The 17679-nt window shown below is 57.7% G+C and overlaps 1 protein-coding gene across 1 annotated transcript in view; it reads right to left on the reverse strand.

Moving 5' to 3' along the window:
- Window positions 1-7257, reverse strand: part of Sult2b1 (sulfotransferase family 2B member 1) — a 28896-nt gene extending 21639 nt beyond the window's left edge. The window contains exon 1 of the mRNA XM_026406205.2: window positions 7079-7257. Coding sequence (XP_026261990.2) covers window positions 7079-7134 — 56 coding nt within the window. The 5' untranslated portion in view covers window positions 7135-7257. The remainder of the gene's footprint in view (window positions 1-7078) is intronic.
- Window positions 7258-17679: the final 10422 nt, after the last annotated feature.

Raw genomic sequence — 17679 nt, forward strand, 5'->3', positions numbered from 1 at the left:
AGCTCAGTGGTGGAGCACAGAGTTAGCGTATGTGGGGCCAGGTTCCAGCTGCAGCGCGCGCGCATGCGCGCACACACACACACACACACACACACACACACACACACACACACACACACTGGTCATCGCCCGCCAGCCAGGCAGGACCCCGATGGGGATTGTAACCTATGCATGATTGCACACATTCACACTTTCTGGCTCTGATTTCTTCCTCCTCCCCCTCCCCCTCCCCACATTAATTTGAAACCTACTCTGCAACTTGCTGATTTTTCAGTGAATCTATGATGACAATGTTTCCGATTCATCTGTAGCCCTCTCATTCTTTTTCCTATTTTAACCCTCCTCTCTCTCTCTCCCTCCCTCTCTCTCTCTCTCTTTTAAGGCCCAGGCTGGCCTTGAGCTCCTGGCCTCCAGTGAGGGATCCTCCTGCTTCAGGACCACAGGTGGGCGCTACCACATCCGGCCTCAGCTCATTCTCTGAAACCAGAACTGCCAGACGCCCCACTTCTCTTCTTTAAGAATCAGTTGCCTTTGGAGAACTCGCGTGGCAGTGGACTTTAGAAAGGCCGCGCCTTCTGTGATCCAACCCCTACCAGGGTGCTCAGCCAGCCCCCCAACCCCCCAGAGTCTGCTGTCCTGAGATTTTCTGTCCGAGGCCGGGTTTGCCTGGCCTGGACCCCCTAGACTGTCACCCCATGAGTGCACCCTTTGGCATGTGGGTTTTTCTGCTTGGCATAATGTTGACATTTTCCACGTCTGTGAATACAGTCACCTTTGACATCGTGGGGGTCAGTTTCAGGACCTCCGTGTGGCGTCCAAATCTGTGGGTGTCTGTTATAGAATACATTATAGGGTCGGCATGTCGCGGCCTCCCCTTACTTTAAGCCATCTCTAGATGACTCATGATACTTACTACACCGTCACACAATGCAAATAGCTGTTATATTGTATTATTTAATGACAAGGAAAAAAAAATCCATACTTTTTTTTTTTTTGGTACCAGTGCACCCAGGGGTGCTTAACCACTGAGCCCCATCCCCAGCCCTTTGTTATGTTTTATTTAGAGACAGGGTCTCACTGAGTTGCTGAGGGCCTCCCTAAGTTGCTGAGGCTGGCTTTGAACTCCTGATCCTCCTGCCTCAGCCTCCTGAGCCACTGGGGTTACAGGCCTGTGCCATTGCACCTGGCTTAAAAAACTTTTCTAAGGTCTCGGGGCTTAAATCTGTGATTGTGGTACCCGTGGATATGGAGGGGTGACTGAGTAAAATTTCACTCTGAGAACTGATGCCAGAGTGCCCTCCGTGTCCCCGTGCATGGCTGGGCTGTTTACTCCTAAAGCTGCGTCAACCATCCTTGTCTGTGTGAATCTACCTTCTCATTTCTCCTGGGCAAATAATTAGGGGCAGAATTTCTGGTGGTATCCAACAGTTCAGATTATGGCAACCATAAAATAAGTCCCTCCCCATACTGGAGATTGATCGAACCCAGGGGTGCCCTAGTACTGAGCTAAGCCTCCCGATCCCTTTTTTATATATTTCAGACAGGGTCTTGCTAAGTTGTTGAGGCTGGCCTCAAACTTGTGATCCTCCTGCCTCAACCTCCTGAGTTGCTGGAATTACAGGCGTGGGTCACCCCGCGGGGCACAGAAAGTAAGATCCCTTATTCTTTTTTTCTGTCAGCAAATTCTTCCCCTTTGAGAAATCTATAAGAATTTTAAGATGATTTTTATTTTTTTTTTTATTTTTTTTTTTTTAATATTTATTTTTTAGTTCTCGGCGGACACAACATCTTTGTTGGTATGTGGTGCTGAGGATCGAACCCGGGCCGCACGCATGCCAGGCGAGCGCGCTACCACTTGAGCCACATCCCCAGCCCCCTTAAGATGATTTTTAAAAGCACAGTTGAGATAAATCGCCCTGATGTATTACTTTTATAATTATAATAGAAAAAAATATCTAGCTAAAGAAATCAACCTGCATCTTCAAGTCCTCGGGGTTCTCTGGGCTGTGGCTGCTGGGCTGTGAGCTGGAGGACCCAGGCTTGGGTTTAAGAAAGCAGTTTTACCTCCGGGAGGGGGTCGGCTGCCCAGAGTGATGCCCCTGGTGGGATGCGGTTCTCAGGAATCCAGCCAAGGACTCACTTACAGGCCCATTTAAGAGAAAGGGAGACTAGCTGGGTGGAGGGCCCAGCCTGTAATCCCAACTACTTGGGAGGCAGAGGCAGGAGGATGGCAAGATTGAAGCCAGCCTCAGCCACTTAGAAAGACTCTATCTCAAAATCACACACACACACACACACACACACACACTCACACTCACACACACAGGGCTGGGGTGTAGCTCAGGGGTAGAGCACCCCTGGGTTCAAAACAAAACAAACAGAGAGAGACAGAGGGAGGGAGGAGAGAGAAGGCCGGGAACATGGAGGCTCTGAGGCTGGGCATCTCACCCACTTGGCTTCCAATTCCCAGGCTCTGTCCCTTGAAGCCTGGCGGTGGGTGTCCGGGTGTCCGTGCGGCTGTCAGGCCTCCTGCCCCGCCCAGCGGCCTCAGCCCAGGCCGTTCCGTTCTGGCGGAGGGCTCTGCCAGTCCCTGGAGCGCCATGCTCCACCACACCAGCCGCGGCCTAGCCTGGGGCTCTGCCTCCCCGTCCTTGGTCCTTCCTTCTCTGTGCACCCTCGCTCGGTCTCTCTCCCTGCCACCTTGCATCTATTAGGCGCCTACTGTGTGCCTCTCCTGCCCTTGGGGCGCACACAGCCTGCATCTGAGCCTCCGGGAGGACAGGGCTGCAGGGACAGCCGCCTGTGACTTGGTGAGCTGCTGACTTGAGTTCATTGCTACTGTTTCTCGGTGACACTGGGTTCAGATGCTGGGAGACCTTGGGCCCCGGCCGCATTTCCAGCCATGAGTGGCCAAGGGAGAGGATTTGAAATACCTTACTAATACTTTTTTAAAATCAATCACAAGTTGAAATTGGTCCACTTTGGATCTACTGGGTGAAGACATGATTCAAATTAATTTTACCCTTTTTCTGGTTTTGGTACCAGGGATTGAACCCAGGGGTGCTTAACCACTGAGCCCCATCCCCTCCGCCCTTTTTTTTTTTTTGCATTTTGTTTAGAGACAGGGTCTCACTGAGTTGCTTAGGGCCTTGCTAAGTGACTGAGGCTGGCCTTGAACTTGCCATCCTCCTGCCTCAGCCTCCCGACTTGCTGGGATCCCAGGTGTGTGCCGCCATGCCAGGCGATTTCACCCCTTTCTCTGACTCTCTTCTTAATGTGGCGACCAGGAAGTGTTTCCCCACGGGCCTTGCTCGGGGGTGTGTAGGGAGGATGCACAGTCTCATCAGCCCCCTGGGGAGCGACAAGTCTCCGGTGGAAAAACAGGGGCACCTCTCCCTGCAGTCTGCATCCCCAGCCGGTCCCTTCCTCTAGCAGGGGTGACCAAGGGGCCTGGGGATCATCCCAGGTGCACGATTCCCACCTGTCGACAGGAACACAGCGCAGGGCCACCTCAGGGGCCACGGCCGGGAAGGATGGATGAGCTCATCCCCCTCTGCCCTGGGAGCAGGGCCTGGCCCAGGAGAAGCCCTGGGGAAGGCTGTAGCTACTCTCAGTCTTCACCCTGTCCCCAGCCTCCTCCGCACCTGAGCTCCTGGCTCAGGAGGAGCCTCGGGGACTTGGAGAAGGAGAAAGGAGAAACCTCGCCTGCCCCGCCCGCAGGCACATCGCTGCTCAGTGGACATCAGTGGACAGCCACAGGGACGGGACAGGAGCTCAGAGGGCACCTCTCGAGGGTCTTGCGGCCGGGCCTGGCGGGTCCCCACTTTCCCTGACCGGTGTGAGAGCTGTCCACGGCTCCCTTGGGGCCTGTGGCCCAGACCTCTCTGCCAAACCAGGGTCTCCCTTCTCACCCCATGTGAATGTCCTCGACGGCCGGGGGCTCCCACTGTCCGTCCCCCGGGGCATCCCAGGAGGACAAACTGAGCTTCTCCCTTCTTTCCATCAGGTCCCGACAGTCCCCCCTTCTGACCTGGGCACCTGTCGGTGTCTCCACGGGACCTCTCCGGCCCTGACCCTGTCCAGAAGGGACGTGGGTACGAGAAAATGTCGCAACACGTGAAGTCCTCGCGGAACCTCCTGTCAGGACAGGGGCGGGGGCTGTTTCTTGGATCTTTCTCATACCCAAATCCCCATCCGGGGTGTGAGAAAGTCAGGTTTCCCTGGTTCAAACCTTGGCCACGCCCTGCTGTGTGACCTCGCAAGACCCAACCTCTCTGGGCTCGACTCTTAAAGGGGATAACAGTACTTAATCATTCACCTGGGTGAATCTCCGTCGGGCAAGTCATTGGAAGGATTAAAGGAGACAATACGGGTGCAGGGTAAGCAGGTCAAGGTGCTGGAGGGATCCGTGAACTCGGGGTTCAGCCCTCCCTCCCTCCCTCCTGCCTACTGCCTGCATCTTTTTCTTCTTAAAACTTAAATTCTGCACGTACGGCCCTCGACAGTCCTTCGGATACGCACAAGGTGCCCCGAACACGGCGAGTCTTGGGCATAGCAGACCTGTGACCCCAAACACTCCAAGCCAAGGGCCTTGCTGTGTATCCTGCAGCCCAGGTTCAATCTTGGGGGGTTTTGTAATCTCAAAACAATGTAGAGCCTGGCTCTTCTTGCTGAAAAATGGAATCTGTGTGTAGACAGAGAGCTTTTTCCCTTCACTTCAATTAAGAGACGCCTGTGTCTCTGCTGGACCCTGGTCCCCGGGGCCTCTTCTCCAGGGCTCAAGGCTGCCCCCCCCCTGCGCCCTCTGCCCTCTCTCTGCGGCACGCCCTCCCCCCCCTGTCACCCTGACTCACCCCACGTGGCGCAGCCTCCCCTCCCCTCCCCTCCATTCATTCGTTCCTGGAGAGCGTCCTCATGGATTCCCCACATTCCCTCCCTGTCCACCGACAGGCCATTCAGGGACGCAGCAGCGTGACCAGGGACTGTCCTGGGTACGTCCTCTCCCCTTCCTGGCAGAGAATTCCGAACTACCAGGGCTGCCTCTTTAGACCAGAGAAGCAGCTTGGCGAATGGAAGAGAGGGGCAGAGGTCACCAAGGACAAGGGAGGCTGTCCGCACAGAGGCCCAGAGTGGGTGACCACGGCCCGCTCGAGGGCACAGGGCCAGAGAGGGCGTCGACGCCAGGGAGTTGCCACGGGCATCCTGGGCACTGATGGCTGCTGCCACCGGCTGCTGGGGAGCCACGGAAGGACCTAGAGCAGGGACGCGGGGGACCTCCGCGGGTCTAGAGAAGATCCTCTCTGGGATCACGGGAGGCGCTGGGATGCGAAGAATGAGGCGGGGCCAGGGAGGCGCGGTCCCAGGGCCCAGGGGTGACAGCAGAGACGGGCTGGGTGGGGGTGAGGCCGGCACACCAGGACCTGCCAGGGGCTGGGAGGATGGGAGAGGCAGCTCTGGGGCCAGTGGAGGCGGGGAGGCTGGGGTGAGGCTCCAGGAGGAGATGACAAGGGCTGATGAGAGGGAGAGCCTGGGACCGGGGTGGGACTCGGGGACTGACTGGCAATGGTGGGGAGCACAGAGAAGAGGGGGGCAGTGGCAATGCTGGGGTCCTGCCCCAGGAACGGAGGGACCATCGGGAGGAGCAGCTGTTCTTGGAGAGCTGCTCAGTTCCGCTGGGACAGTGTCCATTAGGAAACGGCCCCAGAAGGGTGACTCGAGGCTCAGGAGGGGCATCCTTCCAGTTCCGGGGGGTCCCAGAAGCTCATGGAAGTGGGGGAAGGACACCACACAGGGGACCCTGGACACCCAGTCTGGGAGCAGATGCATTTATCCCCATGACTCAGATGAAGAAACTGAGGTTCAGAGAGGCCAAAAGACTGAATCGAGAAGGCCAGTCCGAGGACTTAGTGGCTGACTGGCTGCTGGGCAGTAGCAGAGATGAGGCTCCCAGGTGCTTGGGTGGGGGTTGGTCCTTCCCAGAGCTAGGGACCCTGGAGGCAAGCTGCTTTACCTCCCAGGGAAGACCTGGGCAAAAGCATGCTGAGAGTGCTGGAATCTTCTCAAGGAGAAGAAGGCCCAGAGACACTAGGAAGTGTGCCTAGGTCACAGAGCCACCAAGGTTCAACTGAATGGTATCTGGAGTCCTGAGCTCCAGGGAGCCTCCCCACACCCTGGTTCCTGGTAGAAACAGGAGAAGGGAAAGCTGGATGGAGTGAGGCAACTAGGGTGGGGACAGGGCTGGGCTGTCCCCTTCTTCACAGCCCAGGGTGGCTGGAGTGGCCCAAGAGGCCAGGAAAGTTTTGCCTGGCCACAGTGGAAGATCTCAGGTTGGAAGTCATCTCAGCCACTGGCTGTGTGACTTTAGACAGGCTGCCTAACCACTCTGAGCTTCCCTTTGCTCCTCTGAAAAGTGGAGCCAATAGGCGAGGTGTGGAGAGGGGGCTGGGAGAGGGAGAACCCTCTGGGTCCCACAGGCTGAGTTCAGATTGGCTTCTGGCCGGGTGACTTGGTCATCCCACTTCCCCTGTCACCTCCTCATCTGAGAAGCCAGCACTATCAGAGCGTCTGACTCATCCCCAGGAACAGAGGAGTCCCCAGCTCTTGGAGAGCTCCGAGGGCTCTGCCCTGTCCTCCTCCACCAGGGCACAGTCAGGGACTCAGCCCCCACCCTCCAGTCTCTGAAGCCACGTTCCGGGGGTCTCCCCTCCAGCAGAACAGGCGGCACCTTCCGAGTCCCCACGGAGAAAAACATCCCCATCACCTGGAGCCTTTCTTGGGGTGTCCTGGGACGCATGGGGCCCCCCAGCGCCCCAGCACCTGCTGCGGTGAAGTCCTGCATCAGGGACAGGACGCCCCGAGGACCCCTTTGACAGACAGAACCACTGAGGCGCCCAGCGCAGCCTGGCGCGGGGCCACCAGCCGGTGACTCAGCAAGGCCCGGGCCCCTCGCGGCCCTGGGGAGGGGCTGCGCCCTGGGGACCGCGACGCCCGAGCGAGTCCGGCTGCGCCTGAGCTTGCCGAGGCCGGCGGCCGCCCCAGGCGGTCCCGCGGGCAGGCCGGCCCCTGCCGGGGGCCTCACCTGGAGTCCGAGTCGTCGGCGTTGGACCACAGGCTCAGGATCCCGTCCTGGTCCATGGCGGGTGGCCGAGGGCGGGGAGGGGAGGACGCGCGAGCCGTGGCGGCGCAGGTGTGCGCGGTGGCAGCGTCTGCCGCTGCCCGCCGGAGCCCGCCAGGTGCCTACCTCGCCCGGCCCACGGGGAGGGGCGGCAGCCGGTTCTCCCAGCTGCTACCCACGCCTCCGACAGCGGGAGAGGCCAGGAGCCTCCCTTCCCGGGGGCGGGGAGGAGCGGCCACGGGCACGTCCTTGGCCCGCGCCCAGAGAGCGGGGATGGAGACCGGGGGTCAGCGCCCAGGCCACACCCCGGCCTTCCGGGCTGGCGGCTCTGGGCCTGTGACACCCACTTGGAAACTCGGTTCGGCCATCTGGAACCTGGAAGGGCCCCGTCCGTGCAGGGAGCGCGGCTGCCTCCTTCAGGAGCCCTCTGCGGAGCACCCTGGTGCCCTGGTCACCTGCCTGGGACCAGGGACCAGGGACCAGGTCAGCAGCACAGGCTGCTGTGGGGACTGCTCCAGGCCCAGGGTGTGGGAGGTGGGAGGCAGAAACTTCCAGAGACCAGGGGAAGAGAGACCTTCAGAGAGAACCAGAGACAGAGAGACCAAGAAGGGCCAGAGGTCCCCTGAGGGGTGAGAGACAGAGCCGTCGGGGACAGAGACACACAAATAGAGACACAGAAAGACCCCACACAGGCAGAGTCACCCAGAAAGACAGAGACAGGGAGCGACCCAGAGATGTCACAAGGGCCAGCAGCCACGGTTGTCCGGTTGTCGAGGGACTTTGGACGCCGAGTCCTGGACTGAACTCCAGCTGCAGCACTCCCCAGCCTTGGAGCCCGCAGCCCAGTCCTCTGGCCTCTGGGCCTTGGTTTTCCAAGTGGAATATTTCTTGGGTGGTGGCAGGAGCCTCTGGCACCCGGGAGCACAGCCAACCCAGGGCCCGTGGCTCTGTCTCCTGCCCCCTGGCCATCCCCGCGTTTGACCTCGCGCCCATCAAGTCTTGGAGTCTGGCCGTGAGGCCTGTCCCCACCAGAGGTGACTCTTGATTCAGCCCGAGGCCTAGGCCTGGCTGGTTCAGAACACTCCTGAGCAGGTCAGAAAGGACATCGCCGCCCCGTGGCCCTCTCCCACCCGAGGCGCGGACTTCCCAGAATGTGCTGCTGGAACTTTCCAGGAATCGCTCCTCTGTTTTTTTTGTTTTTTTTTTTTTCCTCCTGGAACTAGACATTGGACCCGGTGCTCCATCACGGAGCCACACTCCAGTCCTTTTCGTTTTCATTTTGAGACTCGGCCTCACTAACTAACTTCCAGCCTCGCACTCCTGATGACTCCTGCCTCAGCCTCCCGAGGAGCCAGCACCACGGGGGTGCCCCACTTTTCTGGACTTCTCCTTTTTTCTGACGTGGGTTGGAGAAATCTCGGTCAGATGACTAAACACGAGGGCAGCACCGTTGGAAGCTGCATTTACTGACCCATGCTTGTTGCATAGGTGAGGGGGATGGGAGATGTCAGATCTATAAAGATGCAGAAAAGGAACTCAGAGAGGTAGTGGGACCTGCCCAAGGTCACACAGCACTGACCATGTTCACACCGAGGGTAGGCAGAAGACACACGTCCTGGGGCGTCCCAGCCCCTCAGTTTTTCTGCCCAAAGACCCATCTCTGAAGTTCTGGACGGTGGGGAGTGCCCTGACCTGCATCAAGTTCACCTCCTGGTCCTGTGCTGTCACCCCAGTGTGAAGGGAGGACGCCCCTGTGGGCTGAGAGGCCCTGTTGGTGTCGGGAAGAGGCTGAGCAGAGCCCTGGCCACCCTCCTGTTTTACCTTCAGTGACCTGTCCCCAAGTCTCCCACAGTGCTTCAGGCACCGGAGCAGGAGGACAACTGTGCCTTGTCACCTGAGAGCCTCAGGGGAGGATCTGGGGGATGGAGAGGGAAACTTGGGGGTAGGGGGCAGCTCTGGGAGACGGGAGGGTCCAGGAAGACCCAGTGCAAGTTTAAGGGGGGGCTAAGGAGTCAGTGACAAGGAAGTGGCTGAACACAGAGGCCCAGAGACCCCAGAACAGTCCCACCTCGGGGCCTTTGCATTTGCTGTCCCCCTAAGACATCTAAGCGCTTCTCAGCCTCCTCCGTCTGCCTGGCCCGTGTCACCTCGCACAAGCTGTGCCACCAACCTCTACGTCCTTCCCGGTCACCCTCTGACTTCCTACATGTTTTGCTTACAGCTGACCACAGGAGGACGGGGCTCGTCCAGCGTCCAGCCCTAGTATCCCAGGGAAGCGCCTGGCATGTAGGAGGTGCTCATTAAATGCTTGTTGATGGGATGATTGAGTCGTCACAGGGAGACAGGGAGAGGTGACAGGAGAGGAGTCTGAGCACGTGCAGAAAACAGGGAGGGGGCCCGGGAGATGCAGAGCCCATGGGGACGGGTGGGGGCCGCGGGATGGAGACCCCGGCACCAGAGCCACACCTCAGCCAGTTAGGGGAGGGGGAGGGGCATTCCCGGAGACCACTGGCCCCACGGAAATGGATCCGGGGTTCCCCAACATCTGGGAGAAAAGAGGGTGAGGGTGGAAAGGAAGCGAGGAGCCGGCCCTCCTCCCAGCTGTCCACCCGCCACGGCTGGAGTGTGGTGGTTCCTCAAATTCATTCAGGCCTTTAATCCCCAAGGTCTTACTTGCTGGCACTGGGAGGGCGGGAGCCTAGGCCAACCCTGATGTTCAGAGGCGGGGCCTTTGGGGAGCGATTAGGTTAGATGAGGTCATCAAGGCGGATCCCCCACGAGTGAATCCTGGTGGCTTTGTAAGCAGCGGGAGGGAGACACACATTGATAGAGACGATGTCGTGCACTCCACCACGAGCTCCAGGGAGCCTCCCCAGAACCTGCAAAATGCTGTTTGGTCCTTGTACCTCGGGAACCATGAGCCACGTCTTTTTCTTTATACAACAGCCTGCCTCAGGTATTTTGTTATAGTAATAAAAACTGACAGTACATCTGCTCTCTATTCATCCATCATCCCTCAAACCAGTCATCCTCCTGTCCACCCATTCATCCATCCATCCATCCATCCCTCCAACCTGGAGATGCCGCTGATGGATCAATTGGAAAACAAGATACGAAGGAAACATGGCTTTGAGCTGAGCTGGCCAATGCGGTGGCTAGTTAGCACTAGAAATGTGGCTTATGTGACCAAGGAAGTGGACATTTTCAATTATATTTCCTGTTAAGTAATTTACATGTGACTTTAAGAGCAGAAAGGATGTAAAACACTTCCCCCTTGAAAGCACCAGGAATGCTCTGGTAACATTTGGTACATTCAGCTCAACTGCTGGAAACTGAGCACTGAGATGGAGACAAGATGCCTATGAAGCGTCTCGGAGTGTTCTTGATCTGATTCCATGTTGGAATGATGGACAGATCAGATTAAGTGAAATCTATTCCTAAAATGAACTTCACCCATTCTCTTTTGGGGGGGAGTGGGAAGTACTGGAGATTGAACCCAAGGGCACTTTACTCTGAGCCACATCCCCAGCCCTTTTTTATTTTTTTATTCTTGGAGTCAGGCTCTCGCTGAGTTGCTTAGGGCCTTGCTAAATTGCTTATGCTGGCCTTGAACTTGCGATCCTCCTGCCTCAGCCTCCGAGACACTGGGATTGCCAGCATGTGCAAGTTTTGTCCTGCCTGCTGGGGGCGGGTAGCTCAGTGTGCCGCCGGTGTTGGGCCTCTCCAGGAGGTGAGGAAGGGCTTCCCTGGGGAGCGGGTGCCCCAGGAGGGGAAACCAAGGACAGGAGGACACCGTGTCCAGCCAGTGCACCTGAGTGGAAATGGTGTTTGTGTGGAGGCTCGCTGGGCAAAGGCCAGAGAGGCCGGAGAGCGTCGGAGGTATCCTTCCAGCCAGAGAGGGGCCTCTGGGCAGGTGAGACTCTTTCTTCCTGGGTCACATACAGCCCATTTCTGGTTGCTAGCGGGTGGGGGCATCCAAGGATACTCACTGGGTCCCTGGGGACTCACAGGTAGCAAGAAGCAACCTGATGGGGATGGGCTGGGCCAGTAAGGACAAGCCCTCCTCCCCACTAAGCCTCCAGGGAGTCCAACGTGTCCTGTGATCTGCGGTGACCAAGCCCCCCCCTTCCCTGCCAGACCTCAGGGACTGGTTTTGAAAGGGGGCACTAGGGTAGGCAGCAGGGGTGGGCACCCTGCCTGGCCTCTCCTGGGGATCCCTCTGCGCCCCCCAACAGCCCTGGGATGTGCCATTTTGCTGTTGGAGCTCAGACGTGGGCAAAGGGAGGTCACTGGGTCATGAGTTCATGTTTCCAGAGAATGAGGCCATTGTCACCTCCAGAGCCCAACCTTTCCATTAAAAGCTAGTAATTGTCACAAATACCAGCAGCTTCGGCTGCCTCCAGGCTGGGCTCCCCAGAGGGGAGACTGGGGGCGGGCGCAGTGGAGTCAGGAAGGAGCCAGAACCAGCGACCAGAGTGGGGTGGGGACAGGGACCGCACAGGGGTGGTCTGAAGGTGGAGGGTCCGGGCCCTGAACCCCTGTGACCAGAGAGACCAGAATAGGACACTTCGACCCTGGGTCCGGGAAAGGGGGCGGGGGAGGGGGGTTGGGGTGGCAGCAGGCCCAGGTCCCCAGTCCTCCCAGGGCCACTTTGAGCAGGAAATGGAGTCCTGGGTCTGGGCGGGGTGGGCCCCTCGCCGGCTCCTCCCCAGCTCCCCTCTAATCAGTGGGTCCATCGCGGGGTGGCAGAAACCTCCGCTCCCCGCCCCGATTACTCCATCCCGCCGAGCCCCGCAGGGCCGATACCGCCGCCGCCCGCTCCCGGCCCCTGGTCCGGCGGGGACCTGGGGCGACCCACACCTGCTCCGGCGGGAGGCTGGGGACCGCGGCGGCCGGAGCACCGCGGAGACGGGTGGGGGGGGGGAGATGCCCAGGGCCTTGGGTGACCAGCTGCGTCGTCACCGCCCCCGGGCGGAGGGAGCAGAGGGGTGGAGAGGGCGCGGGACCCCGAGGGCCACGGGGCTGCAGGTGGGCGCCTCAGGCCGCGGCTGGACCCGGGGGAGGGAAGAGGGGCTCCTGGGCACGAGCGCGGCAGGTGCAGGCTGGGCGCTGGGCGGGGTCTGGAGGCCCCAGGTGCGCACAGGTGAGCACAGGTGCCGCTCGTCCCCCGCCTCCCGGGCCTCGTGGGTGCTCCCAGCGCCGTCCTCACTGTCCCTGGAGCCGTCTGCCAAATGCCAGGACCAGACAAACCCGCCGTGCCAGTTGAGCATCCCCAGCCCCCCCATCCTCTCCCTTCCCACAGTGACTCCAGGGAGGCCCTGCCCCAGGCAGTGAGGAGGTGGGTGGGAGGCCGCCCAAGTGGGAGAACAGGACACCCCACAGCTTCACAGCGGCCTCCTGGGGCTCAGCCCTGCTCCTGCCACCCACTCCCTGCCTTCAGGGGCCCACACTTCCTCCTTGGCCCTAGGTCCCCAGAAACCTGCTCCACCGAGCAGCCACCTGACCATTCCTGTTCCTTAGGATCCATTCATTCGGATCCATTCATTCTGGCAGCCTCCGCAGACCACGGGAACATGGGAGCTCCACCCTGGACACCGCAAGGATAATGTCCCTCCATGCCTGCGTCCTCATCTAGGAATCTGCAGACGTCATCGCCCCTGGCCAAAGGCGCTGCGCAGGAGGGACCGAGTTAGGGCCCTGGAGAAGGGGAGACGGTCCTGATTATCCAGGTCGGGGTTCATCGTCCTCCCAGGGGTGAAAGAGGGAGGCAGGAGGCGCAGAGCCAAGGAGAGGCCGAAAGATGCTGCTACTGGCTTTGAAGAGGGAGGAACGGCCCAGGACCAGGGCAGCTTCTGGAGGGTGGAAAGAGCCGGGAAAAAGATTCTCCCCGGGCCTCCTTCCAGCCCGACCCCACCTTGACTTTAGTAATAACCGCGTTGGACTCTGGCCTCCAGAACTGGAAGATAATCAATTCATGAGGTTTTTTTTGTTTTTTTGGTTTTTTTTTGGGGGGGGTGGTACTTGGGGTTGAATCCAGGGGCCCTTAACCACTGAGCCCTTTTTATTTTTTGTTTTGAGAAGGGGTCTCACTAAGTTGCTGAGGCTGGCTTCGAACTTGTGATCCTCCTGCCTCAGCCTCCTGAGTGACCAACATGTCTGGCTTTGTGCTGTTTTAAACCTCTGAATTTTTTATAGCAGCCACAGGAAACTTAACGCAGCAGTGAAGACAGATAACAAACCACTAGAAATCACACCAAATGCTGTGGAGTGACGAATGGTGTGAAAATGTGGAGGGCAGGTGGGGGGCTAGAATGTGGGCTAGGGGCTTTTTAGGCGGGCCCTCAGGGCAGGCCTCTCGGGGAGGTAACTGGAGGAGGGAAGGCCGCCAGGTGGGTGGATGGATACAGGGAAAGGGTGTTACAGATATCAAGAACAGACACCCAGCACTGGGGCTGGGGGATCTAAGTTCAAAACAATAAAACAAACATTAAGGAGATCAGTGCAAAGGCCCTGTGGCAAGAGGGCACCTGGTGTGATGAAGAACCATGAAGGAGGCACGTGAGGCCAGGGCTGAGTGCATGAGGGAGGGGCTGGGAGTCCATCCAGAGCTTCTGATTCAGTGAAGAAAAGACGCCCCCTTCCCAAATAAAATTTTCAAAAGTATCAGCCTACTATGAGGCGGCCCTCAGCATGGCTCTCCACCAGGGAGAGAAATAGGGCAGGAAACTCAACACAGCAGTGAAAGACGGCGGGGGGTGAGGGGCCTTGGGGGAGGTGCCATCTGGTCAATCTGTGAAGGAGGCATGATAGAACATTCTGGAAAGAGAGGCGCCAGGCCGAGGTTCTGAGGGTGGAAAGGCAGATGTGGGACCTGGCCCCTCCTCTGTGTCCCTGATATGGGCTCTCTGTCCCCGTGGAGGACAGAGAGGACACTGTCCCACACCCTGGGACACCCTGTCACACCACGGTATAGTCACAGTTTTATGGTGTTTGTCAAATACTCAGCACATAGTTGGTGCCTGGCCCTGTGCCCAGAGATCTGTACAGCCACTCATCGGGCCCTCGTGATGCCCTGATTAGGTTGTCCCCGTTTTACAGAGGAAGTGGAGGCGCTGACGTCCCTGGTCAGAGTCACGGCTGGTGCTGGGACCCGAGCCCATGAGTCCCCGCTCGCCAGCCCACAGCCGAAGGTGTGAATGCACCGGCCCTTGGTGAATACCTCGCCAACGTAGTTCTGGGTCACTGGTCCGTCCGGTGCTGTCCAATGTCTGCTCTTATTTAAAAAAAATTAATTATGGTTTCCCAGGCGCGGTGGCCCATGCCTGTCATCCCCGCAGCTCAGGAGGCTGAGGCAGGAGGATCGCTGCTTCAAAGCCAGCCTCAGCAACAGCGAGGCGCTAAGCAACGCAGTGAGACCCTGTCTCTAAAGAAAATACAAAGTTGGGCTGGGGATGTGGCTCAGTGGTCAAATGCCCCTGAGTTCAGTCCCCAGTATCTCCCCCCGAAAATAAAAATTAATTATGGTTTAATTAAATTAATTAATTATTGGTGGCGGGATGGATCCCTGGGCCTCACGCAGGCGAGGCGGGCGCTGTACCAGAGCCACACCCCAGCTCTGCGCAGCTTTTAAAAGCCAGCTCCAGAGGGCCTGGAGGGAGATCGGGGTCCCTTCCCAGGGTAAAGCCTGGCTCCCCCATGGGCTTGGGGTCTTAGAAAGCTGGGTACCCAGTCCCCTGACCACCAGGACCCCGGAGCTCTCAACAAATTGGGCAGAGTTCCCACGTAAGTGGTGGGGCCCAGACCGAACCGAGTCACTGGCCCCTCCCTCCCTCCCTCCTCCCCCTGCCCCCCGACCCTGGGGCCTTGGGCATCTCTAGAGAACGAGTGGTGGGGAGAGGAGATGGTCTGGCATCTGGGGCGGCTCCCAGGGGAGACTTCTCCAGCCCCCAGAGCCAGCGCCACCCTGGTCCAGACCCACCATCCAGGTATGGGAAACCTAGGGGGAGTGTCCCACTCAGTGACTCGACCAGGAAGGAGACAAGTCCATGAAGGACAATAAGCCAGCTTTTCAGCTCCTCCAACCAGGGACAACCAGAGGACCACACGGGTCCTGAACTCTCTCCCTCCCTCCTTCCTTTTTTCCTTCCTTCCTTTTCTTTCATTGGAATTGAAACCAGGGCTGCTTAACCACTGAGCCACATTCCAAGCCCTATGTATTTATTTATTTATTTATTTATTTTGAGACAGGGTCTCACCAAGTTGCTGAGGCTGGCCTCTAACTTGCAATCCTCCTGCCTTAGCCTCCAGAGTCGCTGGAACGATAAGCATGTACCACCGTGTCTGGCTCACTGTGTCCTTCTGCTGTGTAGTTACACCTCCCTAAAGCTGTAAATAAAGAAGGGAAAACAAGTCCCTGGGAGTGTGTGCTTTAAAAGATGAACCGTGTATTTTTAAAGGCTGAATTTTAATGTATGATTATATGTAAGTTGTACCACCATCAACCTGACTTTTAAAAAAGATAAGATGGATGGATTCATGCGCCACAAAACAAACAGAGAGGGACTGGAGAAAACTGTGGCTCTTCTGTTTGAATGTCTCCTGCGTGGATGCACGTACACTCACAGCGACAGAAGTGGTTCCCGACAGCTGTGGAGGCTGAAGTCCAGGGCGCAGGCACCCGCAGGTTGGGAGTCTGGGGCTCCTTCCTGGTTCGTGGTCACCTGTCTCCTGACTGTGCCCTTGGATGGAAGTGCTGAGACGTCTGTGCTGCAGGGTGGGGTGGAAAGGAAAACTCCAGATGCAATCAAAGTGGCCTGTGTTGGGACCCTGGGCAGCGGGGCTGGCTGTGTGCATTGGAGAACAAATTGGGGAGTCCTGGGAAGGAGCTGAGATCCTGCACTGAGGGCTTGTGGATCAGAGAGCCCCCGGTCTGTGGCTTCCAGAGTCCGGGATGAGTGATAGTCAGTCCCCATCAGGTGCAGCCAGCCTCCTTCAGGGGGAGTGGGGGTGGGGAGGGGTGTGTTGGACCCCAGGGTTAGCTGTGCTCCCAACTGCTGGTGTCAGGGCCCTGCCACCCCCCTCCCAGCCCTCCTCAGGAGGGTCAGTCCTGGAGTCAAGGGGAGCACCAACTCAGCCTTGCCTCAGTTTCCCCAGCCTCTGATCTGAGCCTCTGACACCCTAGAGTCCCTAAGAGATCATGTAGGATGTCTGGGATCTGCGTCCTCCTCCTCAGAGCTGAGTGAGGGGACCCTGGGACAAGACCAGGTCGCCCTCCAGAAATCGAGGGTTCACCTGAGGCAGACATGGGGACCCCGGTCAGACAAAAGGTTTCCTCAAAGGGTTTCCCGTGAAAGGGGTGCCAATGGCACATTTAGAAACCTCGAATTTCATTTTCACGATGCTCAGCCAGCCACACGCTCCCCCGGCTCGGGTTCAGCCCCACGTGCAAGGAACAGAGGCTCGGAACGGAGGCTGGAAACGGAGGCTGGAGGCGGAAACCCGACCCCTGGGAGAAAGGAGGGACAGGGGGTTTCCACACCTTGGAATCTCCCCAGTGACATCCTTGACCGTGAACCCAAGGCTGTTCGTTACAAACTTATTTATCAGAAGAACTTAACCCTACCTTAATGATTATAAGGTAATCATTAAACGAGGACACAGCTGTCCTGTCAGAGGGCGCTGGGAACAGAGGGAGTTCCAGGTAGATGGGGTGACAAAAGCCAGGTACAGTGCACTTCATAGAGGACGAAATGGTGGTGGTGCAATGGAGAAACACCGTGGGTTTATTTATCTTTCACTTGTTTATTTATTTTAATTGGGGATTGAACCCAGAGGCACTTAACCACTGAGCCATGTCCCCAGCCCTTTTTAAATGTTATTTAAAGACAGGGTCTCACTGAGTTGCTTAGGGCCTTGCTAAGTTCCCGGGGCTGGCTTTGAACTTGTGGTCCTCCGCCTCAGCCTCCCGAATAGCTGGGATTCGAGGCGTGCACCACCTAATAATAGCATCCTGACACATTTATTTCCAGGTGTGATCTTTGTAAAATCGTGTTGTTAGTGCATTGTTATTGTTCTACCAACTTCAGATAGGTACGAACATTTACACTGATGTGTGTGTGTGTGTGTGTGTGTGTGAGAGAGAGAGAGAGAGAGAGAGAGAGAGAAGAGAGGAGGAGGGAGACAGCAGGGAGGACATCATGTTCTATGTTGTCATTTTACATGATTCTACACACAGAAAGGATTCAGCGCCTTGCGGCTTCAAATCTTCAAAAACATGGCGCTTAGCCTACGGAGGCTTCTGCAGGGGACTCTAATTCAGCCCCCTGTTCCCTGCTGGTGGACATCCACTGTGTCCAGGCGCTCACTGGGATCAGCATGCTGAACCTGCGGACTTCCCTGCATTTGGATTCATCCATTTCTTTCCAGAACTGGAATCCCTGGCTGGTCAGAGGAGGTGGACGCTGTTCCGAAGACGGTTTTCCTTCTTTGCATTTTACCAAAATAATCACGCAATGTCCATCGCACCGTGTCAAGAGCCGGGAAGGTACAGATCAGAGGTAGACCCA

The sequence above is a fragment of the Urocitellus parryii genome, chromosome 15, assembly GCF_045843805.1.
Source record: "Urocitellus parryii isolate mUroPar1 chromosome 15, mUroPar1.hap1, whole genome shotgun sequence".
Lineage (NCBI taxonomy): Eukaryota > Metazoa > Chordata > Mammalia > Rodentia > Sciuridae > Urocitellus > Urocitellus parryii.